General features: G+C 41.3%; 1 protein-coding gene across 1 annotated transcript in view; it reads left to right on the forward strand.

The window, feature by feature from the left end:
• The window catches only part of ARHGAP32 (Rho GTPase activating protein 32), a 189,170-nt gene that overhangs the window by 84,140 nt on the left and 77,476 nt on the right, over positions 1–27,554 (forward strand). The window contains exons 5-7 of the mRNA XM_019470377.1: positions 6,131–6,217; positions 24,369–24,506; positions 26,650–26,742. Of these exons, the coding sequence (XP_019325922.1) occupies positions 6,131–6,217; positions 24,369–24,506; positions 26,650–26,742 (318 nt within the window). The remainder of the gene's footprint in view (positions 1–6,130; positions 6,218–24,368; positions 24,507–26,649; positions 26,743–27,554) is intronic.

A 27,554-nucleotide genomic window follows, 5' to 3' on the forward strand; every position in this document is an offset into this window, starting at 1 on the left:
CACAGGCTTTTGCTGCTCTCTAGAGTGGTCTTCCCAGGATGTGTCCCGGGTCAGTGTAGGCGCCACACCTCTGATGTGAGATGGTTTCTTGGTGGACTGGTTTCCTTAAAGCATGATGGTGCCGGCAGGTTTGGAGTTTTGGAGGAATGATTCTGCTCCTTCTACCTGGAAACAGATAGGGAGAAGATTTGGAGGGAGAAGGAATCAAGCATATTTTCCTAGCCTACAGTTTTAATTCTCTAATAAATTATCATCTAATTATTTAATGCCTTCCACATTAAATTCTAACCTTAACTCTTAATTCCATTGAGGGGGTGGGATTTGTTGGGTTTTCTTTTTCCTTTATTTTCTGTTCTTTTTTTCTTAATCTTTAAAATTTTTTTAGCTGCAAGATTTTAAGCTTTAGATAACAACACTGTGCAAAATGAATTATGTCATTGGAAGCAAGGCAAGTCCACGGTGTTAGTTATCAAACACATAGGATAGATTTGCCAAAGCTTTTGTAACCTTCAAGTATGTGCTGTTTTGTGTGCCGGCTCTCCGCCAACAGCTCCGTGTTATTCACTGGTTGGGATACGTGTGTGCGAGCAAGATCAAGAGCAAGCGTTCATGGCTTTATGAAGCAGAAGTCGAAATAACCAAGTTTCATAGAGAAATCAAATGTATGCTTCGCGAGCTTTGCACAAATTATCCTTTCTTCAGGTGAGCTGGTTGATGGAGTTAACATCACTTGGCAAACAAGGGAAACAAGGAAATTAAAGCCAAAGCTATCTAAATGAGTTTACTTTGACATCTGGGAGTCAGAGGCACGACTAGGAGGAGCGGACACAGCCCCATTGACCTTGCAAAGCAAAGCCAGCTCTTACCTGGTGAGGATTTGGCACTTGAATTTAGTAGCCAACAATCCTACTCTTGGCAACAGATTTATGTAGTGCTTTTCCTTGAAATGATTTTTAAAAGTTCTGGTGGTTTATAAGAGGAGCATACATAGCATAGAAACGTATGAATCTCAAAAGTTGTATTTTTCATTATTTTTCTGCCTGTGGTCACACTGACAAGTGAAACACGCTCGTGAAACAGGGCCACTTAAAAGCTGCCTCTGCTCTAATTAAAGTTCTCTCTGCAGTCGCTAGCCCTTGCTTTTTGGATCTCTGTGCGGGGAACGTGGCAGGTCCCGTGTGCCTTCCGGACAGGTTCACAGTAGGCTTGAAATTGTGGAGCTCCAGACAAACAAATGAATCTTTAAAACGCCTGCTGCTTTGCTCCAAGCGCAGATCTGCCAGAGTTTGTTGCGAGGATTATTCTTGGAGGGAGAGCAGAAGGGAGCTTCCAAAGCCACTTCGGACAGGAGAGAAGAGTGTTTGTTTTGTGCTTGTTAATCCCTGTTCTGGAAGAGAAACACACACGCACAGAATTGTACTCTGTAAAACTACCGAGCTTTTGAACAAGACTTCTGAATGTGCCATATCATAACTTACCTGTTTACTTTGTTGCTGTTTATCTCTGCAAGAGGAGTAACCAATAAATTATCCTCTGCGGGAGACTCTTGTAATCGTGTCTTTATCTGCTAGCTTACTACAGATGAGCTTCTTTTTCTCAGACAGTGGGAAGACCACGTGAACTAGCAGCATTTTTAAGCTAGTCCTGCCTCTATATACAATCAGTAAAGTCTTATCTAGCAAGCACTGCGCTTTTTGGTAAAACCGAGTATGAAGCAGGTATGTAGCTTAATTTTGTCTTTCAAATTACTGAGGTGAAACTGTTACTATTAGAGTGGATTGGTACTGTGAGATCCTGATTGCTTCTTCAGCTGGCCTCCTGCTCTTGGAAATCTTTGCTGCTATTTGGTTTATTATCATTACCCATTGTTTGGCGCATCGTTGTGTTAGGAACGGCAGCTCTCGCTGGTCAGCTGCACAAAGCGACACAGTGTGAATTTGCAGGTAGGTGAAGAATTGCCTGCCTGCTCCAGGATTTAATACACTCGTCAGTTCTTTGTGGGTGTGTGCAGAAAGGCAGAGAGGAGACTCACAAACTTGTCTCTAGCTGTGTAAAGACAAGTTTGAATGATACCTTGACATAGCATTTACAGCACACTGCGTTATCCATACAACTGTTAAGGTGTGATGTGTTCATAGGACCATCTTTAAGGCCTTCTTTGTGTATCATAAAATGCTACCACTGAAAAGATTAGGATACCATAAACTTATGAAGTTAGTCATATCTACTTGTGCTAGCTAAGCATACATATTCCAATAATAAATGAACCCAGCAGAACCTAATGCATCATAATTCTTTATCAGGTTCGGGAAGTTTGGCAGCCGTTTTGAATGTGAAAAACGAACATTTCAGATTATATATCAAGCCATATATATAAAGTGTGCTGTTTTAACGCTTTGATCAGTTACCATAAATACTATTTACAGATTATTTCAGCTATCTCAGGTGACACACATTGAAACTGTTACAGGGGTATCCTCGAGACGTTGCTGTCTTTGCTCTGTCCTTTAAGAAGAAGAAAATCAATTTCCCAATTTGGAGTCAACCAAATTCTGCCTGTGAGTCATGTTCAGAGTCTGCTAAGGTCAGGAGAGGCCTTTGCTTTGTGCTCCCTGGATTTCAAATCAGGCCCAGGTACACCTCTACTTTCTAGGATGTTTTGTTTATAAGGGGTGCTGCAGGAGGAAAGGCTTTTAAACATCATTACCATCCGTGGTTTTTGGAAGAGCATTAATGCATGTCTATTAACAGAACAAAACAAAAATGGTGCCACATGGGGAACAGGGAACATAAGCGAATATTCATCTTCCAGGGTATTTTGCCGTGAGGACAGTTACGTTACAGGATAAAACCAATAGATTTTCCTGTGTAAACAATTCCACTCTCCCTGTCTCTCAGTAGGCACGAGGCTGGCTGCAGGAGGGGGAAGAGCCTTTCCCTTAGCTTTTACAACTTCACTCTGAAATAAGACAGTTGCGTATATGTAGGGAGGTACAGTGGATTTAAAATGTCACTTCTCACTACAGTGAGTTTGTCTAAATGGGGACATTCAGAAGCATTAAAGTGGAAACTAACTATGTGGGTGTAAAGTTGATGAACATAAATCAGTAGGTTAATCCTCGGGTAGGTATGCTCTTTCAAATGAAAAGTTTGCTGTAACTGAGTCGTCCTACACGCACGGACCTCCCGCCTACAGATGATTCACTTGCTATTTCTGGAGAGTTTGTGTATAGACTTGGCGTGACATAAGTCCAGGCTGGTGTGAATTACAGTATATGTAAGAATAAAGGTGATGCAATTCAACCTTTGTCTTGTCTTGAGCCGTACCTTTTTCTGCCCCGCGTCGTGTTGCACGGAATCAGGCCTTGAATATGTTTGGGGAGCTGCTGCATTTGTATGTTGGCATTTTCATTGCCTGGTTGCTGGCTTGTCAGGCAAACAGCGTCTGCTGGAGTGAAGTGGAGCCTGCAGTTGATGTGCTTTAGCGCTGATATACTTAAGGGAGGCAAGGCCTGAAATTTCATTGTGGGTTGATAGAGCAGGTGTATGTACCCTAAATAAGCACAGGGGAGATTAAAGGATGGAAACTTTTCTCCGTGAGTAGGAAACCCACGTTTAATTGAACTGGAGCTCCTTGGTACTTGACAAACGTGGAAAAAATCTCCAGCCATGTATTAGCTTTCCTTTACTGCACGCTTTGTTATTTTGTTTTTCTTTGACTGTTAGTTAGTTTCAAAACTTAGTAGCACTTTAAATACGAAATTTAATAGCAAAGAATGATGATGAAGTTGGGGGAACGTGCAATGCAGAAATAAATAACGGTCATATTTAATCACATTAGTGGCAGCAGGCTACACGCTGTTCCACACATAGAAAAATCATTCTTACAGATCTTTAAAATAGCCTCTTTCTGGAATTCAGGGTTTTTTTTAGTGGAATTAAGCTCACCATGTGAAAGATCCCCCACAGCAGTTAGAAAGATTTATGTCTGGGACTGTATTGCACACCAACCTTATGAGGATGTGAGCGTGCGTAAAAATCTTTAAAGTTCTCACTGGAAAGCTTTACAGAAGAAAGGTCGCTTTGAAGGGAGAATTTATAGGTGGAACGAGAGGCTGTCTGGAAGCCGAAAAAGAGAGCGTGCTGAGAAAGTGGTACAGGAGAAGCTGCAACAGTGGCCGAGGGAAACATTTCATGGGTTTTCTAGAGCGGTGATTTATGACAGAGTAAAGATAGTGTCCAAATGGAGGTGACACTGAGTGGATTTCATCTTCGAGAGCTTGCACAGTGTTGTAAGACTTTCTATGTCCTTCCAGTTATGTAAAGAGCAGCCTCGGCAAAAGGCTCTTGGATGTCCCCAGTTAGGTACAATTTTTTTTAAGCTGCCCTACACTGTTAGGCATCAGTGCAAACTTGATTTCTGATACAAATCCTTTGATGGAAAATTTGTATTTGCTCACAAAAAAGGACTGCCACAAAGCGGGAGAAAGTTTTATGTGCATAACCAGCAAGAGAGAGTGGTGAGCATTTGCACGTGCTCTCTCTCTTCCTCTAAATACATTTAATGCTGTAAAAATATAATAAATTATGGAAATCCAAAGACTTTCTTTGGTTCAGAAATCTTTTTAATTATCTGCAATCCTGTATACAACCATCAGAAAAGAAATCAGTATTCAGGAAGTTATGTCTGGTGAAGGCAGAGTGCTGAATTTGTATGCTCTGCAACTTCCTTACAAAGAGGAGAGAGATACCGGCAAAATGCAAAGTTAAATTCACTCTGGGTATCAGTGGTCACTCATATGTAAGCGAATTTTGCCTTCCATCTCCCTCTTTCTCAGGAGGTACGTGCCTCTAATCACGTGGTTCTGATTTTCTCTTGCTTACATTCATGAAAATACAGCAATTTGTGATTTTTCTCCTCACTCTTACGTTTAATTCTATTTTCATTTGTTGTTGCATTTGTTTGGTCTTAGCTAATTATAATTTTTTTTACAGACTCAAATTTTTATGTACGCATTTTCCAAGAGAGCGAGTGTTGTTCCAAAAGACCTTTGTGTAAAAAGTCCTGGACTCTTCCTCAGTGCTTTCTATTTTTAAGCTGGCATCATTTCTGCTTAAGAAAGAAAGTGAATAACTCTTCTGGCAAGTACAGCAGTGCTTTCACTGTGCACTTTAATGTCCATCATATAAGGAGTAAAGATAGCAATGATGGCTCCGGGTGTGTGCAGAGAGGACGAGATACCTCAACCTTTTCCGTGCACCTTTAAGGGAGTGTTTCATGGTTTTCTCTTCCCGAGGCTCTGCACTGGAAAAGGATCTCTCTCTCTTTTATAACACAACTTTTTGGAAGACATTTCCTTTTTTTATTTGCTTTGCAAACAGTCTTAATTTGCTTATGATCACTTTGTAATTTCTGTTTTCAGAGAAGATCATTAAATGTAAGACATTTTAAGTATAGGATAGGACTAGTGGGAGTAGCAGGACTAGTAGTAGGACTAGTCAAGGCACTCGGTACATGTACAGGAATGACACGGTTAAATCTCTCCTCACTGCTCTGAAAAAAAGCACATCCTGATGTTGTATTTAGTGACTCTGTATGTGATGAATGGTGCCATAAAGCTCTCTGTTGTGGTAAATTGCTTGACAACACTGAAATTAGGAGATATGTTTTATTATCTAATGTCTGCCTGAACACATAAAATAAAAAATGAATAAAATTGGGGGAGGAAATCACTGTTATCTGATACATGAATATTTATAGAGATATTTTCAGTGAACAATTAATTTTGCAGATTTTGAAGCTAGAGGCTTAAGCCCTGGCTCGAACAGTTTGCCTTCCTATGATTGCTTTATTTTTGAACCATATTTTTATTTTTAAACTGTCAGGTGAGGTGCCAAAATCCAATGGCATTCGAGGGTCTGTGTAAGCCATGAATGCTGAATATTTTCTATCTGACAACTCCAGACAGACAAGCATTTCCCTGACTCCCTGATACTCAGCATGTCTTGGAGCAAGTTGATGTGAATGTTGTGCTTCATGCATTATTACATGCCTGGTTTATCCCTGCTCACTGACCTGGTCTTTCTCTCTCTCTCTTTTCTCCACCCCCTCCCTGCTCCCGCGGTGTAGCTTTCACTCCCGGAGGAACAGAATGAAGTAACGAGAAACGGCTGTGAATCCAAGGAACTGGTCTACCTTGTACAGATCTCTTGTCAGGTAAATGCCATATTTTCTCCCCCTACCTCATTTTGCAGGCTGTATTGCGTTATGTTTGGCAACACAGCCTCGTAATATTTTGATATGATGCTTTTCTGCGGCACGTGTGGTTTCTTCCACTTCTTCACTGGCTCGGTCCTCCAAAGGATGCTGTCTGTGGTACTGCGACCAGCTAATTTTAAGAAAAGGAGCATGGAGGGGAGAAAAAGGAGTCTGTTAAGCAAATAATCCTCGCTGTAGTTTGTGCAGAGCTGCATGATGATTAGCCTACAGACACAAGCGTGCATGCTTAGACTACGCGTACGTATGCCTGTCGGTTGTGGGGGGAGTGTGCATTGACACACGGACGCACCAGATACATAAACAGAGGAAGTACGTGAGGGAGAATGCCGGCCAGTATTTTTGTTGATCAAGGCGTGCTGCTGGCAGCCGGGAGATGGGGATTCTTGGTCTGTTCCCAGTTATGTCTCCAGACATCTGGTATGAAATTCTTTCACTGCCTCTGCTACTGTGGTATCAAAATGCTTTGGGCAGATAAATCTGCCGCTTTGTACCACTGATTCCCCGTCTCCTAATACGGGGATAGTGACTTTGTAAAATGCTACATAATAGGTTATGTTGAATGAAATTGTTGTTTGTAGGAGACACATTGCATTGACAAATTCAACTGAGAGTTAATACCTGCGTTTGGTCATTTTTCTGGTCTTAACATAGCAGATCTTTTCATGATTCATCTCGGCACTTCTTGAGCGTCCATCTTATCAATCTATGCTGAACATTTATGGGAATCACTGTGGCGTCTGTCTCTCTTTTTAAAGCTCTTCATGTGATTCTGCTGACATTTCTCAGGTACTAAAAGGACGTGTATGGAATAGGCACACCTGTGTTGCCTACATGTGAATTGTGTGTGGGGTAGGGAAGTATTTGCTGTCGGATTGTACCAGCGTAGTGGCATTAGTACACACAGAGACAGGTTGTGAATTAGCAGTGTACCTGCTCTTCTGCCCTGACTCTGTGTGCACACTGGTGTAGTGTGTTCAGAGAGAGCTGAGGAGCAAAGCATCCTGCTCTGTTTTGAAGGAGGAGCTTGGCACAAGCGGAGCTACAGCAGTGTAGTTAGTGTGATAGAAACACACAGAATAATTCCTCTCTGTTGTCAGCTCTTACAATGCAAGTACGCACATGCACAATGTATAAATACATGTATATATAACAGTGCTCTTGGGAGAGGGGAGAGAGGCTGAAAGTGAACATCTCTTAAAACTGCCTGTGTTTGGGCATTTTGCTAGTACTGTTCTAACCCACAAGTATGCAATGCACAATGTATAAATACATGTATATATAAACAGTGCTCTTGGGAGAGGGGAGAGAGGCTGAAAGTGAACATCTCTTAAAACTGCCTGTGTTTGGGCATTTTGCTAGTACTGTTCTAACCCAGCTGTAGCCAGTTTCATACAAAATAATCACTTTTCAGAAAAGCAATCCCAGCTAACAAGCAGCACAGCAAAATTTAATGGTGGACAAATGTCTGTGTCCCAGCCAAGAGCAGTACAGTGACTGAGAGCACGATTTTTCAGGGGACCTAAGGAAATTTAAATTTTGATATGTTTTGAGTCCTCACATCGGGGACTGCATTCGCAGTGCTTAATGCGGAGATGAACCTTGTATTCTTTCCTGGCTATTTCAGGTGGGCCTATAGAAATGCCAATATTTTATAGAACAGTTTTTCTCTAACCCTGAAGCATACCACTTCTGATCTTTCTATCTACCTTACTGACATCTCTAAAGAGTAACAGGACACCTTCAGGGATAATTGTGTCCTTAAACCCTGCAGAATATGTTCGTGGAGGGGCAAGCCCCAGGAGTAGCAAGTAGCCGGTGCATAGCATGCAAGGCATTGATGGTGCAGTGATTGGAGTGAGCCCAGCTGTCCAGCAGCTTGTCCGACACTTCTGTCAGACTCACGGATGCTTTTGCAAGGATGCTTCTGAGAATACAGTGCAGAGATTTGATTTGTGTGAGGACAGTGTGGTGAATTCTGTGCCTTGGCTAAGGAAGATGCTGCAGCAAGACTTAACTGAGCTGCTGGCCAACAGATCCAGAGGCTGTGAGCCATACTCAACTGCTGAGAAGTTCTGTTACCTTCTTTTTCAGTGTTACTAAGCTAAAATGAAACCACTGGGAGTTGACCTCATCACTTTAAAGGATGGGCATAGAACCAGTCACCTTTTCTTTTCTTTCCTTTTTTTTTTTTTAAGTAATCCTTCTGGCTAGCTAGAATTGCTCCCCACCCCAAGTCTGTGATTCACCTCTCACGTGTTAGTCTATGTCGCTGTCTCTCAGATACGTACAAAGCTGAGAAACTTGTGGCATCTGGATTCAATGAGTGGAAAGGCATGGAAAGGAGCTGCACAGCTGAGCATCATTTCTACCGTGGAGATACTTCACCCCTGACATCTCATGGCCTCTCCTAATGTCCAGGGAAAGATTCCATGCTGTCACGCGTTGGATACCAGCGGCGTCTGGATGGGTTTGGCTCCGCTTTAGAACTGAATGGGAGGTGTGAAATAGCTCATGGAATGATAGTGCAGTGGGGAGAGATTTTGGCAGGACGCATCTGTATCAGGCCAAAAATATTGAAGGAGGGAGAAAAAAAGCCTGTAAAGCAAATTTCACTTTGCTTGCCTTTTGGATATGCTACTAGCGTTGGTGTTCAGCCTACTGCAGCAGCTTGCAAAAATCTCCTTGATTTCTCAGATGGACACAGAGAAAACGAAGTCTGATAATTAAGGCTAAACCCATATAAATTTGCAAGCTTTAAGATATTTGTGATTTGTTGCAAAAACAGATAGCATGGAGAAGAGCAAGGGCATTTGGCCGTCCTGGCAATTTTAGATTACGGACCTTAGAGAAATAAGCTAAAAAAACTAGCTTTGGGGTTGAATGCATTATACTGCTGTGCCTTGCCCGGTTTGGCCTGTGCAGATACAATCTGTGTGTTGTGTGGTCCATAAAAAGACATTTATTTAGTCATTTCACTCGGTAGCAGACAACAAAACCAAAGCTTTTGAACATTAGACTTTTAAAACATCCAGCTTAGTCTTAGCTGTGTTTGGCAAACTACAGTTCAGCACTTACACTAAAGAAATTCTATCCCGTTCTTTCCCATCTATAAGTATAATTTTAGTGGTGTAAAGAGAATTATTGTTTGATGCCTATTTTGCAAAACCTTCCCAGATAAGGTTTGAAAAAAAATGGGGTTTGGAGTTGTATTTGTGACACATGTCTGCTGCAAGTCAGCTTGTGAAATACAAGCTTTGTGTGAGGTTCAGAGGGTTTTTCTTTAAGTCTCTATTCAGTTTTTCTTCTACTTAAAGACCTCAAAAAATTAATCCAGTTTATTAGCTCTTAAGAAGAAGTGGGAATATATAGAGAGCCGTTCCAAGTGTTTCTGAAAAGTGGAAAGATAGGATTCTTCTTTTGATTTCTTTGAACAAATTTTAAGCATGAAAACTAGCAAATGACAAATGTAGGGTTTTAAATCTTATTGGAAAGAGCTGATGATGGGGGGGGTTGTTTTGTTTTGGTTTGGTTTGGTTTTTACTGGAAAGAGCTGATGATGGGGGGGTTGTTTTGTTTTGTTTTGTTTTTTAGAGCAATGCAGGTGGGTTTTCCTTTTTTCCAAGTAAGATTGCACTGTTTAACTTTCACTCGTTTCTAGAAGATTGCTTTCAGGACATGTACAGTTACTGCTGTTGAAAGATTGCTATCGTTAAAATAAATGCAAAGAAAATCCCTTTCTATGATAAAAGAAGAGATGGATGGATGAATGAATGAATGGAAAGAAGACTTCTGTAAACAATCTACAAATGCTTGGAATCTGAGGAAAGATTTTTGGGAAAAGGAACAGTGTTTGGAGTTTGCACTTTCCCAGAGTGCAGACAGTATGCCACGTGCATTTTTGCTAGGGAGGAAGATGTCTCTGAAGAATGCTAGAGACTGTTTTTTGCGTAAGGAAACAGAGGAGGATAAAATCCTGGGAGAGGTGGTGTGAGGACTGTAGCTGTGAACCTCTGAACTCTGTAGACAGTAATTGCAAGCCTTAACAATAAGCGTGGTCCTTAAAGGACCACAGGGAATGTCTGAAACCTTTATGAGTTTATGCTGTACCTGTAGGCTGTGAAGGTCCATTGACAGTGTTTGCAATCCTTGCTAAGTTCCACGGGGATAAGCAAAGAATTTACAAGATCTGCAACACATTTAAAAGGGGTTACTATGTGTGTTGGAAATAAATCAACAAAAGTAAGAGCCTGCAAAAAGGTTGAAATAGGCTAATCCATCCAGCATGTTTTGTCGAGTTGTAAAGCAGGCTGAATATCTGCCTTTCTAATGTTTTTGGATTTGTTTGTGTGACATTACAAGCAGCAACTACCTGCATATGTATTTAAGTATTATAACATAAGAATGGCTAATCTAAGCTTTTCTTTTGAAAAATGAAAGAAAAATAAAAAGCATGCAACACTAATTACAATGTGAGATTTGCGGTATTTCTACACTACAAACATCCTTTTTTTGTGAAATTTTGAATGGCAAGGAGAGAGCAAGAGATAGGTTGTAAAAATGTTCGAGTTCTAAGGGAGACCTTAAAGTCTAGCCATCTCTTGTGGTTTTTGTTGTTCGTTTTCATTATCACAGGTAGGTTGTTGAAACAGAAATGACAGGCAGTAGAAAACAGAAATGTCAGACCACGCAAGCATGAGTGACATTCAAAATCATCTTAGGACTAGATCTCATGGCAGACCCTTAAACACAGACTGGCTGTTGTGATCTCAGAACCGAGCCACACTACCTTCTCTGTTTCCTACTTTTCATGGGATAATGCCAACGTCCTGCAAAGGAAGCCTCTTTCTGCTGCAACTAAGGTAGATTTCTAAGGCTGTTCTCAAAGCAGGAAGCTCACATGGTCCAAGCATGGGTTTTCTCCATTTTTCTGCTCACATTTGCAGACCCCACGCTGGCAGCAAGTTGAGCCACGTGGCTTTGTTGTACAGGATGCACAGTACTTTGCCCTGTTCCTGTTTTTTGTTCAAGGCAGCCATTGCTGTCTGTGCTGTGTTCATTTTGATTGATAGAATAAGGTCTCTGATATACTAGATGAAGGCATTTACGCAAATCTATGCCACTTGTATCTCCCAGCTCTGCCTTGCAGGAGATTCAAGCCTGGTATCTTCTGTTTGAAGAACGGTATTTGCAAAACTCTGAAGGCAACCCCATCCAGCGTTCCACAGCTGGAAGCGTGGTTGCAATAATAAGTGCTTCAAGGGCAGCGGAGAGAATGCCAGGAAAAAATGGGATCCAAGTAGGAAGAACAGACAGGACTCCCCATCCTGGGTGGTTTGTGGGGAGAGGAGCGTGGAATATATTTTCACAGAAGCAAATGTCTTACTCAGACTACTAAAGTATGGTTTGCTGGTTCTGTCTGCCTGTGATAGTCCATACTAAAAACCACAAATTGCTTGCAGTAGGATTTTTGAGTCAAACATTCGAAAACCTTTTGTATGATTGTTTTTTGTCTTGAAGGCTTGTTCTTTAATATATTAATAGTTTAGTCTTGTGTGATTGAAGCTCAAACACCTAGAGAACAGTTACTGAGTAAGTGCTACTAACATTCCTCCTGTGAAAAGCTACAGTTCTTTAAACAGATGACTCTAAGGGACAGATTCTCACACACACATATATACTTGTGTGTGTTTTATATAAGTATAAAAAAAAACCCGAGAGGAAAGCTGGTCTCATCTTTGTTAATGGGATATATCTATGTGGAGCATCCAAGCTGGATCCTACCCAGTGCAAAATCTGTTTTCAGAATATGTGTTAACCTGCTTCTCCTTTCTTAATATAGAATTTTCTGCCTTTGTTGTTTAAAGAAGACTTTGCTAAACAAAAGCAGTTACTGTGTCCTTTTATTGAATAGTTAATTCAGGTAAAGTTTGACATTATGTCTATTGCAGTCTGGCTGCAGCCTCCTGCCCCTACCCATGCATTCTCACCCCCCTCTTCCACCTGAGGGCTAGTGTCCATGTAGCTGCTGGATGAGCCCTACCAAGGATGAAAACAAAATCCACCCCATGGGTGGCGGAATACTTCAGTGGTGGTGCAGCTAAAGTGAAGCAGGTGTAAAATGAACATGCACCGAACTGCAAGGGTACGCTCTGATTTCGTAGCGCGCTAGGTGCTTTTTGCAAACTGCATATAGGGACCCTCAGTATGTCTTAAAGCTTTGTCTGCTCAGAAGGGCTCAGGAAAGTTGCTCTGGTTTAAAATGCATTAAAATGCTGGTCACCGTCATGGCCTTTCCCCCCTAGCTTGTTTTCTGTACTTCTTTTCTGACACTTGGTACCACTTGCCTAAAGATGACTGCAACAAAATGCCTAGAGAAATGTAACTTCCACTGACAAGTTTGCCCATGAGAGTTAGGTACCTCACATGTTTGCAAGTTTTTGAAAATCCCTGTTGTGCTACTGGGTGTTTATTTGTAAGCCCCCCCAAACTTTTTAAAACCTGACCATAGGCCTTTATGGATTGAATAGTTTTCGTCTATCCTTCCAGATGTTAACAAATGTTGAAACCTCTGTCCTAAGCATTTCTCGGGTGAGGAGGGCTGTTTTACGTTAGTTAAAAGAAAGCAACTAAAATCCTTTTTTCTACAATGCTAATCCATCACTTGATGTTCTGTGCTTGAATGGTTGATCTTAGGTCATATACTACACGCCTTCTGCTCTCAACAGCGATAAATAAAAATGAAGTGACAATAGTAATGTGGATTAATAAAGAATGTATGAAGCTGGCAAGCAGCCTGAAAAGTGCTCTTGGGCTGTGTTCAAAGCTCAGGCGATGCCAAAGCGCTGCCAAGGTGTAGTGTCTTTGAAAAACTTGGGTCTGTTCCAGGCTTTTCAAAAGTAAACTAGCATCTGTAGGGAAGAGAGAAGGTATTGAATTGCATTAGAAGCCTTTAAGAGCTGCATAATTAACATCTATTACTCTGTAGCTGTTGCGATAATACTAAAGGATAAATTCATTCATTAATTAGGATAATAATCATTAAGGACAAGGATATGACTGACTGTTTTTTGGAGTTTTGCTGCGAAACACTGATTTGGGTAGGGCAGCCCTCAGCATCAAACAGGATTAACACTGTGGTGTGCTGTGTCCTTTTCCTTTTTTAAAAGTGTATTGCACCACACCCTCTGTTCACCGTGGGATTTGTATGTAGCTCTGCGATTGTTAATTCACACGAGTGGTTCAGACATGCAACAGTGGAAGCAGCAGTTTTGAGGTGAAGAGGATTTTTGTCCGGTTGTCTTTGCTGCCTTTTATTCTGAAGCGTACAGTCAGGCAGTCGGCAGGGTGTCTGCACTGGGATCTAGGAGATGCACCAGCAGGAAGACTTCCAAGAGTTGTGCCATTTGCTTGCTTTGGCCATTTGCAGTATATTTGTGCTCTTTGGGACTGTGGAATGGAAATACAGAAGTTAGCTGTTGTCTTCTGTGCTGCACAGGAGGAGGTAATGAATCCAGGAGCAGCATTGCACTGACCTACAGCGGCATCCGTGTGTCATCGGGGCTCTGGGGTTTCATTGCCCAGCTGATGGGACTTGTCCTTCACTCCATTCCCAGACACAGAGCAGATTCAATACCCTTGTGTGTAAATCTATCCACTGGTAACAAGAGATGAAAAATGATTGTAGTTCTTAAACTTTGGTATTTAATTTCTCCATTCATGGCGCTCTGATTTTTTCTCTATTTAAATACGTATTGTGAAGGAAACGGGGTCAGCATGGTCCTTTCTTGTTCTTGACTCTGGATGCTTGAGATGCAGTAACAGGGTTCTAGCTGTGCATGGATTTTGAACCGAATGATTTATTTCTTGAGCGACGCTACAGAGAGAAATGCTGTCATGGAACTGCTTGTGCTAAAGCACATTCCTTCAGCAGCTGCAAATTTAGGTGCATTTGAAGCTGTCCCTTCAGTATACCAAAGATAGAGGCTTGCTGTGCTCTCTGTTAATGGCTTCCACAATAAGCTCTAGTGAAGAAACGGTCTGGTGAATTTATTTGAGGGTGTTTTTTACTGGGGAAAGAGGGTATCTGAAAGTGATCGCCGCAAGACAGCAGCCTACCAGTTCATCAGACTTGCATCAGACTGAGCTGCTGGGCAGTTACTTGTGAAAGGGAACAGTGAGTGATATATGGCAACAGCTGCTTTCATGTGCTCTTCAGATGTTTTTCTGTGATGGAAACCTACCCGCTGAAGGGAATGGTTGGTGTAGCCCTGGTCTAGGAGGGGATGATGAGCAAGAGGGAAAATTATTTCTCAGAATAAAATGCAGTATCACATGAATGTGCTGCCATGAAAGTTTTTTTAAGCAACAGAAGCTTTTACAACTGTATCGTAGTTAATGTTGTGTCCTTTGGGCATTTTGCCTTCAGAAAGCAAGCTCTGAATTAGAGAGATCAATCTTCTTGTGTCCAAATTGTATTCTACTTAGCTCTGAAGCAAAAGTGAAAATCACTGTTGAAATCTAAGAGGACAGGATAGCGATTATGGTTTCTTTCTGCAAGTGATGCATTTTGGCAGGGCTTCTGATTGTCATGTGGTGCTTTGTAGACAAGGCTGGGCCTGGCCACAAATTGAAGAGGACAGTTGGCTTTATTCTGAAGAGACATTGAATCCTGCCCCATAACTAAGCAAGTGTAAATGCATTGCAGAGGAGCAGTTTGTCTACAATTCTACTTGTTTTACAACGTCTCCAAGAGCTGAGCTTGGTTCAAATCCAAAATAAGAGGAGGATTGTGGTGGATGTTCCTGTTTTTCTTAGCCGCCTTGATGTTTATTCCTTACAGAGAAGTTTAACATGCATGCATTTGTAATAGCAATATTACAGTGCCTGTTTACTTGGGAGAGTTGACAGCCCTTTGGGACAGATAGTCCAAAGCATTTTAATCCAGTATCATCCTCCGCAGGCTGCAAAGTTTCTTTGATCAACAAGTAATGTTAGATGTTAGGTGGCTAAGCAAGCATCAGGAGAAAGACAAGGTGCGCAGTTATGATGCCTCAAACCTGAACAGCTTGCATGTAGATAAAGTTCATAGGCCTTGGAAGAGCATCTGCCCTTCCAAACAACAGATTCATTGGATGTAAAATGTAGGACAAGCAGGTTAGTAAAGACTATTTAAAAAAAGGCACTCTCAAGGCACAGAAACCACATCAAAATACGTAGCATGTGTGTAAAGATGCTTTAGGAGTAAATCAAAGATACGTCATCTTCGTTGTTTGTAGCAAATATTTACTGTCACTGAACAAAGTGGCAAAACTCTCAATTTGGAAAGTTTTCAAAGTTACGCCCTACCAGTTACGCTGAGTGCACCTTGTTTAGTTAAACTCTGATATTCTAAAGAAAATTCGTAATTGAGTTGCTTTTGGTAATAAAAACACTGAAGCGTTAAATGCCTTTGTCTTCCTCAATAACTAGAGGCGCGTTGCCCAACTGGATTTATAACTGACTGTATGTTAAATTAAAAATAAGTTTTGTTTTAGAGGAATTGGTGACAGAATTCTCAGGGGGAACATGATTGAGCTTGTTCCTTAAATTTTTGTATTCATTAGGGCTTTCCTAGAGTTACAGAGCAGGTCTGTGCCCCGAGTTTGCTAAAAACCATCAAGCAGGTGTTTCTTGTGTGATAAACTGACCTAGTGCAGCGAACGCCGAGGTCCCAACTCGTTGAGCAAGATTTACACTTGAAGTGTGAAACAACTCGGAATCAGTTCATCGTAGACCTGCTGTGAATTCCTGAGTTCTCCGCTTCCTTGGCAGGGGCTGGCAGCTTCCAAACTTCAAAAGCTGCGAATGTGCAGGCGGGCTGTGGGATGTAGGCATTAAGCACAATTGCAAACGGATATTGTTAGAGACTGTAGAGCAAGTTTGCAATCAAGGGCTCAGGCTTTGACAGATAAGAAGGAACTGACTTTCTGTTTTTCTAACGATGCATTTTTTAACTGAGCTGTTGTTTTATAATACTGTATTTATTTCAAACTTTGTGGTTTACCTTTTTAAAAGACCCCATTAGGGATATTAGATATTAAAGATGGCCTGTCTTAAATGTTTCATCTCCTGGGTCTTGGCACCGCTTTTCAGTGTTTCTTCTTAAAACTGATGCATGCAGCTGCCAAAAAAGCAGCTATTTTTCCATTTTGGCGACAGCTCCAGCTCTGTTAACAAAACTTCTCCAAAGCTGCTTCCGTTTCTTGTGCTTTCTAAATAATGTTTCACCCTTCTAACCTCTTTCCTTGAGTTTTGGTCAGCTACATCTTTAACCTACCTGCTTGCATACCTTTTTCCTTGAAATGTTCATGTCTTTTATCTCTGTAACCCTACCCAAAGGAGTAGGAGTAGGCAGAGATGTTCCCTCTGACATCCCCTGATAAATTTGGGGGGGGTGGAAGGGGAACGGACTGGAGGAGCGGCCAAGCTGACACGTGTCCTCAGGAAGGAGCATCTCTGACTGCCGCTCTTGGAGGGTGGGCCACTGGCCTGGCCCAGCAGGGCATTTCTTATGATCTTAGTGATATTTTCCAAATACCGTTAACATTTTTTGCTTCATTGTGGGGTGTCAAGATAAATGGGTTTGTAATGGAAGCAGTGCCAGGTACAGCATGTTTTTAATTATTTCCATGCTTCTAAGTTTCTGTGATTTTGTAAATGATGTGGTAGACGTGTGTCCTGTTGCGTAGCAACCATAACTGGGGTTACGGGGTTTTTTTCCAAACAAAGTTTATTGGGTTTGGACCTACAAAATCTTTTCTTCCTGGCAATTAGTTTTAACAAAAACATGCCTATGTGCTTTGGGCACTTTTTAAAAAAAAAAAAAAAATTAAAAAAATCAGCTGTTTGCTTCGGTGCTGTGCCCAAGAAATGAGACTTAAGAAAATTGAGATCTGTATCTGCCTAAGCTACTGTTGCTGCAGCTAACCTCAGGCAAGTAATTTTGAAAGTTTGTTTTGTTTTGTTTTACTAACCTCAGGCAAGTAATTTTCAAAGGGTTTTTTGTTTGGTTTGTTTTAAAGGATAGCAGTGCTTGCTTACTTTGAAACATTTTCTTCTCTGTGGTTAAGTGCTGAGTAGATTATAGCACATTTGGGGCACAGGGTAAAGAGGGTGTTGTATTTAAATATATGCAATGTCCATATAATCATTTGTAAATGTATATGCTTTCACTCATTGTCTTGCTACCTGTAGGATGGTAGAATTTTAGTTTGCGTTACTTAGCAGTTAGTCTATTAGTGGCTTCGAAGTATTTCCTTTGTGGCTGTAAGCTCATGTTGGGTTATTACTTTAATTTTCTGAAGTGTAGAAAAGCAGTCCCCCGTGCTGTGGCCGCCCTCCCCTTCACCCCTGTGTGTCTCTGTGACCTGTTGCTCTTACGGTATAATTTTACTAGAGAGATGATTGATATTGAATTGTTTAAATTATAACATGTCAGGAGAGCAGGGAATTTCATTCACATGTTGAGAGTTGTAAATCCTGTTTCAAGTTCATTGGGTGTCTGCACGCCTGCCGTTCAGAAACAGACTTTCTTGTGGGAGGAAAAATGGTTGTTACGATTTCAAATGCCGTACGCATGGTATGTTTGTGTTAGGTCTTCGTAGCGTGCTCATATTTCCCTGTACCTGTACAAAACCAATTGACACCAAAGCCTGAGCCAAATATTTGCCTGCTGTCTGGATGCTTCTGGCAAAGCTGCTCTTCTGAGTGATGGAGAAACCACTGGAAGGTCATGGCTTATTTCAGCTTAGCACTCAGAAAGCTGCATATTCCTAATTGTGGTGAGTTTCCAAAATAATACTGCTGTCATTCAGACCAGGCCACGGGCAGCCTTGTGTTGCCACGTGTGTTTTTAGTGTTCTATCTGTAATTGGAATCAGGGAGCACAAGGAAGTATAATTTTTAGAGGAGAAAAGCTGCAGTGGTTTCCATTAAAATCTCTTTTTTCCAGCTGATTGCAATTAATTGATAATAAACTGATAATTAATGCTGAAAGAGATTAATTTCTTCTGTGGAATAAGGCTATTAAGGATTCACCACATAAATACACTCAACTTTCTCCTCTGCGTTCTGCCTTGCGGCCTGTCCGTGCGTATGTTCCCTTCATCTTGTGATAGTTGGTCACTCATGTGTCCGTTTCCTGTGATTCCAGGTGGAGCTTGGAAGTTTTAGTGTTTTCATCATTCTCACCTTATTTAAAGCTCCCTCCTCCCCATACTTTGTTTTCTTATAAACATACGTACAGCTGCCTGACAGCGGAATGGGTATCACGCTGCAAGCTGTTGATGCTGTCTTCTAAGCCAGGTCAACTCCAGAAGTGAACAGACATCTTCTTGATGTAGCTGTTACTGTGCCGAGCGCTCATCACTGCCCAGCTCTGCCAGCTGAAGGAGTCACGGGAGCAAGCGCTAATGTTTGTTAAGTAAAATTTATGCATTCATCAGTGGGGTTAAGCTAATGCAAATGTCTTCTAGCTTTAGGAAGAGCCATAATGTGAGTGTTCCCTGCCCTGTGGTGTGGGGAGGGAAAGGAGTAAACTCCTGTTGACAAGTAGTACGAGGAGCAATGAAAGCGAGCATCCATCCGTGGCCTCAGGGAGGGACCTGGAAATGTGCTAGCCAAAAAGCCTTACACTGCTGAGCGTACACTTTCATTCAGAAATAAAGTAGCTTTGCAAACTCCCTTTAAGTTTTAAAGATTTATAATTTCCTTAAAGTTATAATAATACACCGGAAGTCATGAAATCATCCAGGACATTTTGGTAAACAGACGTAAGCTTAGATAAAGCCACCTACGGCACCAGCTAAAAACACTTCCTGGGTAAACTCCAAGTGATGGATTTTATCAGCCTTGTTTTCTGTTTTGACTAAATTTCTAAGCCATTTTCCAGTGTGACTTGTAATAGAAAAAGGGCTGAAGGGTCATGCTGGAATAACATACAGAACCCAAGACCCAGACAGCTGTAGAAGTCGCCCACATGGCAGAGTTAAATGCTACTGGTGGATGCTGGCATTTTTCCAGCTATTTAATACGTGGTGTTTTCTTACTGTAGGGTCAAACTGCAGTGACTTTTGCCATATACTTTCATCTCATTTTCTGGTCTCGATCTCCATGTGGACTGGTAAGGTTCATGAGAGCATCCATGTGATTTCTCTCAGGAAATAAGCATTTGAACCAGAGAAGAAAGGTCTATCCCTGTCTCAAAATAAACAAATCTTAGGTGCTACAGAGAAAACATACTCAGACCGTGGGACAGGAAAGTTGTGCGTGCTGGAACTCAGTAGTACCCTGTCTGGCTTGAAGAGGCATTGATGGACAAAAAGGAGTCCTATCTGCACAGATGTAGACAGATTCAGCTGGAAATACAGTCTTTTACAAAGCGGGGAGAGGAGATCTGTAAATCTTTATTATAAAACTTGTGTATATCTGTTTTCTAAATGAATTGTATCACAAATACTGACACAGATGAACCTATTCGCTTCTCTAGTGTTAGCTGGATGCCTCCGAGTAAGCCATTGACTGTTCAGTGCACAACAGGGGAAGAATTGCTTCTTGCCAGATCCCAAGGGAAAACAGTTAAGTCTACATAAAAATATTCCTGTATGGAACTGGCCTTGAGCTTATGGGAGCCTCTCTTAGAAATGAGTAAAGTTTTTGTACTGGTCAGTTGAAGGGTGTAAGAGATGATGGAGCAAAGGTCGGGGTTTTTAACTATGGGAATGAAAATGCAAAGGATGTTTTAAAATACCCTCCTCTTAAATTTGCTTTTCCCAGTCCAACAGTAACCAAGCAGTACTGCAATAAGTAATGTCTTTCTGTTAGTAATGAAACAAACCATCACTGAGCTGCAACTGTCATGCTGTGTGTTGGGCTCAGAAAGAAAGGGAACAGGGGGAGATACCGCTGCTCGCTCGAAGTATCACCAAATGAGCTGTGCCTAAGGGAGTATGTAAACATCTCCTGGCTATGGCTGCATGTCGTCCTCCCTAGGCCATTTGACCAGTAGAGCTAAAAATATTGCTCGTGGAGCTGGGGTTCTGAATCCTTGTCCCTCTGAATCTTGTCTCATGCAATGTGAAGCCTGGGTAGCTTTTGATGATCTGCGATCTCCGTATAATGGTTTTACTAATGGAAGGTTCAAATCTCTGGCTCAGTGGAAATTAAATCATCAGTTCAGTAATCTAATCGATTTTTTAGCATGACATTTCTTCTTGCTTTGATAATCGGAAAAAAATAAGAAGCTTTGTGCAGTGTGCTGAAATCTCACCAGTCTTTCATCATACATTTAATCCCACACAGCGTACAAGAGTAAGGGAGAACAGATCGAACTGTAATAAGAGTAGGAATGAGCGCAGATTTTCCATTTTGTGAGAAATTCCATAATTGTCATGATGCTTTTCATTGTGAACGTTTCTGTAAAATGAAATTCCAAAAAATACTTTGATTTTGTTCAAGAGGGATTTTTTAAGTCAGTGGTCAATTTTTCCTTATAAAGATCATGAAACTATTTTATGGCTTTATTGAAATCTTCATCTGAGACTTGATTTTTTTATTTTTATGAAATTTGTCACACCCAGGCTCGTAATTGAAGGTCTGAATCCAGGAAATCACTTGACTGTGTGCTTAACTTCACCTCTATTCTTACGTCCCATTGACATTAATGGGATTTAAGCATGTGCTTCTCTAAATCAGGACCATCAGTAATTAAAGAATAGAAAAGTAATTATTGAATTGGAAAATTAGAGGGCGATCAGAAATTTATTTGAGCAACAATGTGTGGAAATCATTAAGAATGTGAAGATGGCATTTTTGCCTTATGGATATGATGTGCCCGAAGCATCAGTAATGTTTAGCTTTGCTATAAATCACAGTTGACAATATGAGACCAACTTAAGTCACTTACTTGTTTCTACTATTTTATTAATGCTCTAAATTAAAAAGAACCCTTTTGCAAAACCCTTCTGGCACTTTAGAATTTGCAGGAAATGGGAGCAAGATGTACAATTTTTAAATTGATATAGTGAAACATTGTAGTATTTTTGATATTGAATGAGGTCACTGTTGTTTCTGCTGCTTTGGCTGTGCAACTCTGGAAGTCTAGCTGAGAGAATTCAGACTTTACTTTCTTGTGATTTGTACTGGAGGTCTGAGGGGAAGCACTAAATGTTGTCCAGTTCCTTCCTAGATTGCACAATGATTCTTTCCTGTAAAGTTAGTTGCACCCCTTGTAAATATGGCTGCCTTGTTTTTGCTTAAGAATTTGTCGCTCAGGCCCCAAATCTGCAAAGACTTCACTTAATACAACTTTTAGAACAACCTAAAGCAGGTATGCTTTTTGAATTTAGTTATGGCAGACTTAAAACCGTACGTTATCAGGAAATACTCACATTTAGGGTGTTGGGATAACTTTCTGCTGGCTGGAAATTTGTATTATTGCTCCTGAAAGTGTGTTCTGTACTAACACATCATATGCACAGTCATTCTGAATGTGATTGAAGAATGGGCAGCCCCGTTCCCACAAGCATCCTGCAATCCTTTTGCCCAAGAGCCTGAAATCCAGGGCTGTGATTGCAGGCCTTGGGCCGACTTACCTGGGAATGGCGACAGTGGTTCTGACCTCCAGGCATGCACACCGCCCTTCTTATGGAGGTTGCTGCTGCTTCCGCAGGGACAGCTCGGCTGGTTGCTTAGCAGCTCTCAAACTGCTGCAGTTTTAAGGTACGGGAGCAGTGGGTTCTGGGTTACCTTTCTGCACCACGCTCGGACTGTGCCGGCTCAGTGCTTGCTCCACGAGTTGTTGTGCAGCACAGGAGGAACCTCCCAGAGAGATGGTGGGGCAAGAAACACCACTGCTGTCGTGAGGTAAGCTGTCCCTGCTCATTAATCAACTTCCTTGCTAGCTATTAGTAGCCTCGTTACTGTCATCGTGTAGAATGGGTTTCATCAGAAGCAAGGAGAACGCTGTCCGTATAGTCCGTTCTCTCCACAGCTGATCCTGCACACCCTGTCACATGGACCAGTAGTTTGCTGACCCCAACTATTCCCGTCTTGTAAATTTAACTCTTACTATCTTAATTCATGATAAAAATAGACTGCAAATCTAGAGTCCAACATTTAAAATTAAAATATCGTGGAATTAATGACAGATTTACGATCATTTGACAAATAAGTTTGTTATTTGCGTGGGTAGCGTACGAGATTGTATTGAAAAGTCCTGTTAAGCGCAGGCAGAAGCAAATAAAGGATTGCAGCGATTTCTCGATCTGTTGTTTCTTACATTGGTGACTAAACCTTGCTCCACTGAAGGTCATACTGGCAACTTATCAAGAGAGCAAGAACCACTTAATTGCAAAAGATGGAGAAGTTGGAAAGGCTGTCATCTTTTTGAAGATCATTAGGCTTGCACTCCTGTTTTTGTTTTTCTCCTTTACTCGAAAAGTAAAATGACATAACTTAGGGAAATTACAAAGCATTTGTGTCTACCCTCTTTGTAGGCTTGTGAAATACGGGTGATTTCTTGTGACATGAAAGCAGAGTTTATGGGCACAGTACACCGTCTGGAGTTGTCTTAAATAAATTTGACAGAAAATAGCTCGTACGCTGGATTATAGGTTTTACATTTACGGTTGCCTTGCAGGCTTTGGATATTAATATAAAAGTGATGTTTATCACTTTCCTGATAAACAAATGAATATAGCAGAACTGTGATTGGGAAGTCGGAGTAGGCCATGCTTTTTTGTATCCCAGGTGAAGAGGGCATCAGGTGTAGTTCTGACAGCCAGGTACAGCAGATCTGGGATCACACTTCACAGCTCCTTTCCCCGGCGACGTGTCCTCTCTTACATCATGCATTTCCCTGCTTTCTGTACCGGTTGCCAGGCATCCCTTCGTCGCTTTTAATCCTTGGCCCTGCCTTTGCGTGGCCGTGTAACCTGGGGCAATCTTAATTCCTTCCTCTGACATCTTCTTCCGAGTCCTTGCGCTGCTGGCATTGCTATGCTATCGGAGCACCTGGACTTGTACAGCACGGCTAACGTCTGTTGCGTGCTTTGTTGTTTTTCTCATCCTTTTGCTAGGGAGACAACTTGCGCGTGGAGTGTGAAGCAGTGTGTAATGCTGATAGTTTTTTTTTTCTTTTTAAATATGGCCATCCTGTTGCTTTTAGGAAAGAAAGGCTGAAAAAGTGCTTTGCACTTAGAAATAGAAGGTGGGGAAGCTTTGTGGAGGTCCATGGTCACTGAGTCAGTGTCCACATCTGTAAAACAGGAATAGTCTCGTTTTAGGGGCTGCATGGGAGTGTTGAGAGGATTAATGACTGTTCATAAAGTGCTTTGACCTGTAAACTGCTGCATTATTACAACATTTTTATTGATCATAATAGGCCATGAAGCATTTAGAAGTAGTCATTAGATATTAAAAGCTTCACAAAGCAAATTATGCTGTGCTGCCATGGTCCCTTCCTTGTCCCCTGAAGCAGTATGTATCTTGTCAATATTTTAATTGGGGAAATGATATGCACTCAGGAGTAAATCTTCAGCTAGTGTTATTCATCATAGATTGTTTTTTTAATTCAGCTGAAGATTTGCCTGGGGCGTCTGACAGAAATTTTGCAAGCTTCAGTTCTGCCTTCAGATTGTAGCATACAGACTGTATGTGCTTCTATCTATGTAGAGTCTAATTTTGCGCTATTTATACAACCATTTTTGTAATTTACATTTGTGCAAAGACACCTTGTGTATGGAAATGCTACAAAATCCTTGTAAGACAGGTGGAAGTCAAAAGCTTTGGATAGGTCTCATAACGCTGGGCCGCATCCAAACCCACGGTTAAATAATTTAAACAGGAACATTAACAGCTGGTTTGAGCATGAATGGCTGTCTACAGATTCGAACACGAAAATACAACTAAGGCACTTTCTTCGCTTTCAAATGTTTTGAGAAGAAAGATGGCCAGATCTGTCTGCTACTTCTGCACAAATTTTCATTTTCTTCATCTAACCCAAATTGGTGAGGAGCTTATAAAAGTGTGATTCTCTTTTCTGTTTATGCAGGGGAGGAGCTGGATCGTGAAGCGGAGTTATGAAGACTTCAGAGTACTTGATAAACATCTTCACCTATGTATTTATGACCGGCGCTTCTCCCAGCTCTCAGAGCTACCCCGCTCCGATGCCCTGAAGGACAGTCCGGAGGTAAATTACCAGCTCTATAAACATTTAAAGCACAGTCCCCAGCAAGGGGTTGGAAGATATTTGCAAGTATGGACAAAGTAGTTTTAATGTGGCCTGGGTTAGATTTGGAAATTGATTACTAGTAATAAGATCAGCGTGTTTGTTTTCTACCCTTAATTTCAGTGATCTAAAGGGAAATGCCCTGCAAGTTCATATGAGTTAATGTGCTGCTAAATGTGGAATGGTTACTGAGAGTGTCAAGAAAGAAGCTGTCCTGTTAGTACCTTAGATAAGAATTTTGTTATGTCTTTGGAAACTTTTTCAATGATGTGGTTATTTCCTGACTTAAAGTTAGCAACTTAACATTCCTAGGAAATCATGCTGTTCTAAGGCTGCAGCACTGCAAGAGTAATACCATTTGGAATGCTAGACTTATATGTATAAACTGAAAATCACTGAAGTTGTTTTTTAAGAGCATTTGCATTACTGCATTATTTAAATGGTCTTTAAAAAGCTTAAAGAGTGGGTTTTTTTCCTAAATGAATAAGAGGTATTCTTCATTTCTTGACTTGCTGTCTTCACCTGGCATATGGAGAGCTGGAATTCCTTCGGCTTCTTGCCTGTTGATAATTTAGAGATTTATTCCTGTCCAAATTAATCTTCTGGAAAGTAGCAGGTGCACCTTGACTGCATCATTTCAGAAGATGTGGAGAGCGAGGCAATGTAATGCGTGGCTGCAGAGGTTATCTGAGCCAGTAGAGCATAACAAAACTGTTCGGCCTCAGTCTGTCTGCGGGAAGAGCATGCATCACGGTGACGGACAGTGCCCGTTGCTTCATTTCACAGGTCACTTATCTCTGGGACCTGTAGTTGTATGTTTGCCCCCTACCATCAAGCACAAGTACAGAAAAATCTTGACACGCTGTGTCGGAAGGCCAATGTTGCCTGCTCACGAGATGTGTAGCTGAAAAGGGAAATGAGGAAATTGAGGCCATTCAAAGAAGAATCCATCCAGGAACTATAAATCAGAATCGGTGTTCTTTCAGTGCTGAGTGGGTGAGGATTGATTGCTTTTGAGCAACACACAATGGCCAAAATCAGTACCCCACTGAAGTCTACAGGGCTTTTGCCATTGAATATAGGAAGTTGATAAAGTGGTCCCATTGCTCATCAGAGAATCTGATTTATTAGTTGCTTTGGTTTAATGCAGACTATTTCTGAAGACAGTTTAAAGTTTCTAGTCTCTTAAATTCAGCAGAAGCAGCAATATTCAGGATAATGAATTCCTGGGTTTATATTTTAAATTATATTTTAGGCATTTCTATCCCTTACATCTTTATTTGTATAACTGATTTAATATGTACTTTTTAGCACGAGGGTGAAAATCTGGATTATATCCGTAAGCACAGAAGATGTAAACACATTGAACAGCTCTACTGCTGTGAAATATAATTCTGCAGCTGTGTGGTGTCTCGTACTATATTTTTTATTTTGAATTGACCACATTTGAACAGATGTTTGAGGAGAACAATGTTTTAAACAGTCCTACAAACTCTGGGCTACAATACTGCTTTATAACGCTGTCACTGTGAAGCTTTGGAAAGACGTCACTAGCTTCTCTTTAATAAAAGCAAGTTTACTATTATAGAAGGGACATTGCTAAGTGTATTTTTAAAACTCTCTTCTACTGTTTGAAATATTACTCTTTCACCAAGGGGTCAGTCTGAGTTGCCACATTCTTAAGGGTTTGCAAGTGGGTGGAAATGGCAGCCAGTGTTTTGTTTCGCTAAATGGTTCTCAGATGTGTTTGACAGCCATAATACAAATGATTTGTTTGTATGTGAAATTCATGATGAGAGGAAGGCTTTAGATCTAAGGTATCCTGACAAGGAAAATTATGAAAATCTACATATCTTATAAAAAAACATTATTACTTTCACAGGGAGCTGCTGCTTTACACAATTTTTTTGTGTGTATTCATTATAACACTGTATGTAGTTTGCTGTCCTTCTTCAAATGACAAATTTCCTTGCAAAAGGGAATATATTTCTATAACACTTGCGTATGGCTATGGATAATTTATGGTCTCTCCAAGTCTGAAGAATTCTCTCCAAACTATGGTGTATTAACAGAAAAACTGTATGTCCGTTTCTTTCTGTTCCAGCTTGTCACCCAGATGCTGATGGCTTACCTGTCACGTCTCTCAGCCATCGCAGGCAACAAGATAAACTGTGGGCCTGCTCTCACATGGATGGAGGTATAGTATGAAGCTCAGGTTGTTCTTTGTTTCCTCACCTTAGCAGCAGAGCAAGCCACAAATGTGCTCTCTTGCCTTTCCAGAAAGAGGTATAATCCTTCCAGACCTATTGGTGTCACTGAAACGCTATCCGAAAAACTTTATTCCCCTGTTACCAGCATACAGGTGGCCACAAAAGGTATAGAACAAACCGAACCAGATCCAGTGTTAAGAATATAGGAGCTTTTTTCCCCCTCTTGCTTGGATTTTGTCACCCAAAGACGTATCATTCTGCTGATATTTACAAATAAAAGGTTGTGGCTGGGGGGGGGGGGCGGGGGGGGGGGGGGGGGGGCCGGTCTAGCAAAGCAGTGGTTGGGTCAATGGACCGCCTGGGGAAGTCCAGTTCATGGCTGAAGTCTCTTGGGTTGCAGAACGCACACGCATGCTTACGCTCCTTTTTGGCAAGGCAATACTGCAAGTGTGGCAAGTTTCTAAAACTATTGGAGCTGTCGCAGTTATGGTGTTTGTCTGTCCTCTTTTTTTTGTTTTTCCTTGCGATAGCTGCATCAGTTATGGTGTTTGCCCTCTTTTTTTTTGTTTTTCCTTGCGATAGCTGCAGAAACAATAAATATTATCTGCTCCTGTTTGCCATCGCTGTTGGTTAAACTGCTCAACAGAGCCTGCGTTGTGCTTGCAGTGGCACTGTTTGTATATTGTGAATTGCAGCTGCAGCTTTGGTTTCGCTGTCAACGGTCTTCTACCATCTTAAACAATAGACCTTATTGGGCAACGAGTGCAGGAAAGAATGGGGCTAAGTGATGAAGGCCACC

The sequence above is a fragment of the Aptenodytes forsteri genome, unplaced genomic scaffold, assembly GCF_000699145.1.
Source record: "Aptenodytes forsteri isolate BGI_AS27 unplaced genomic scaffold, ASM69914v1 Scaffold126, whole genome shotgun sequence".
In the NCBI taxonomy this organism is placed as follows: domain Eukaryota; kingdom Metazoa; phylum Chordata; class Aves; order Sphenisciformes; family Spheniscidae; genus Aptenodytes; species Aptenodytes forsteri.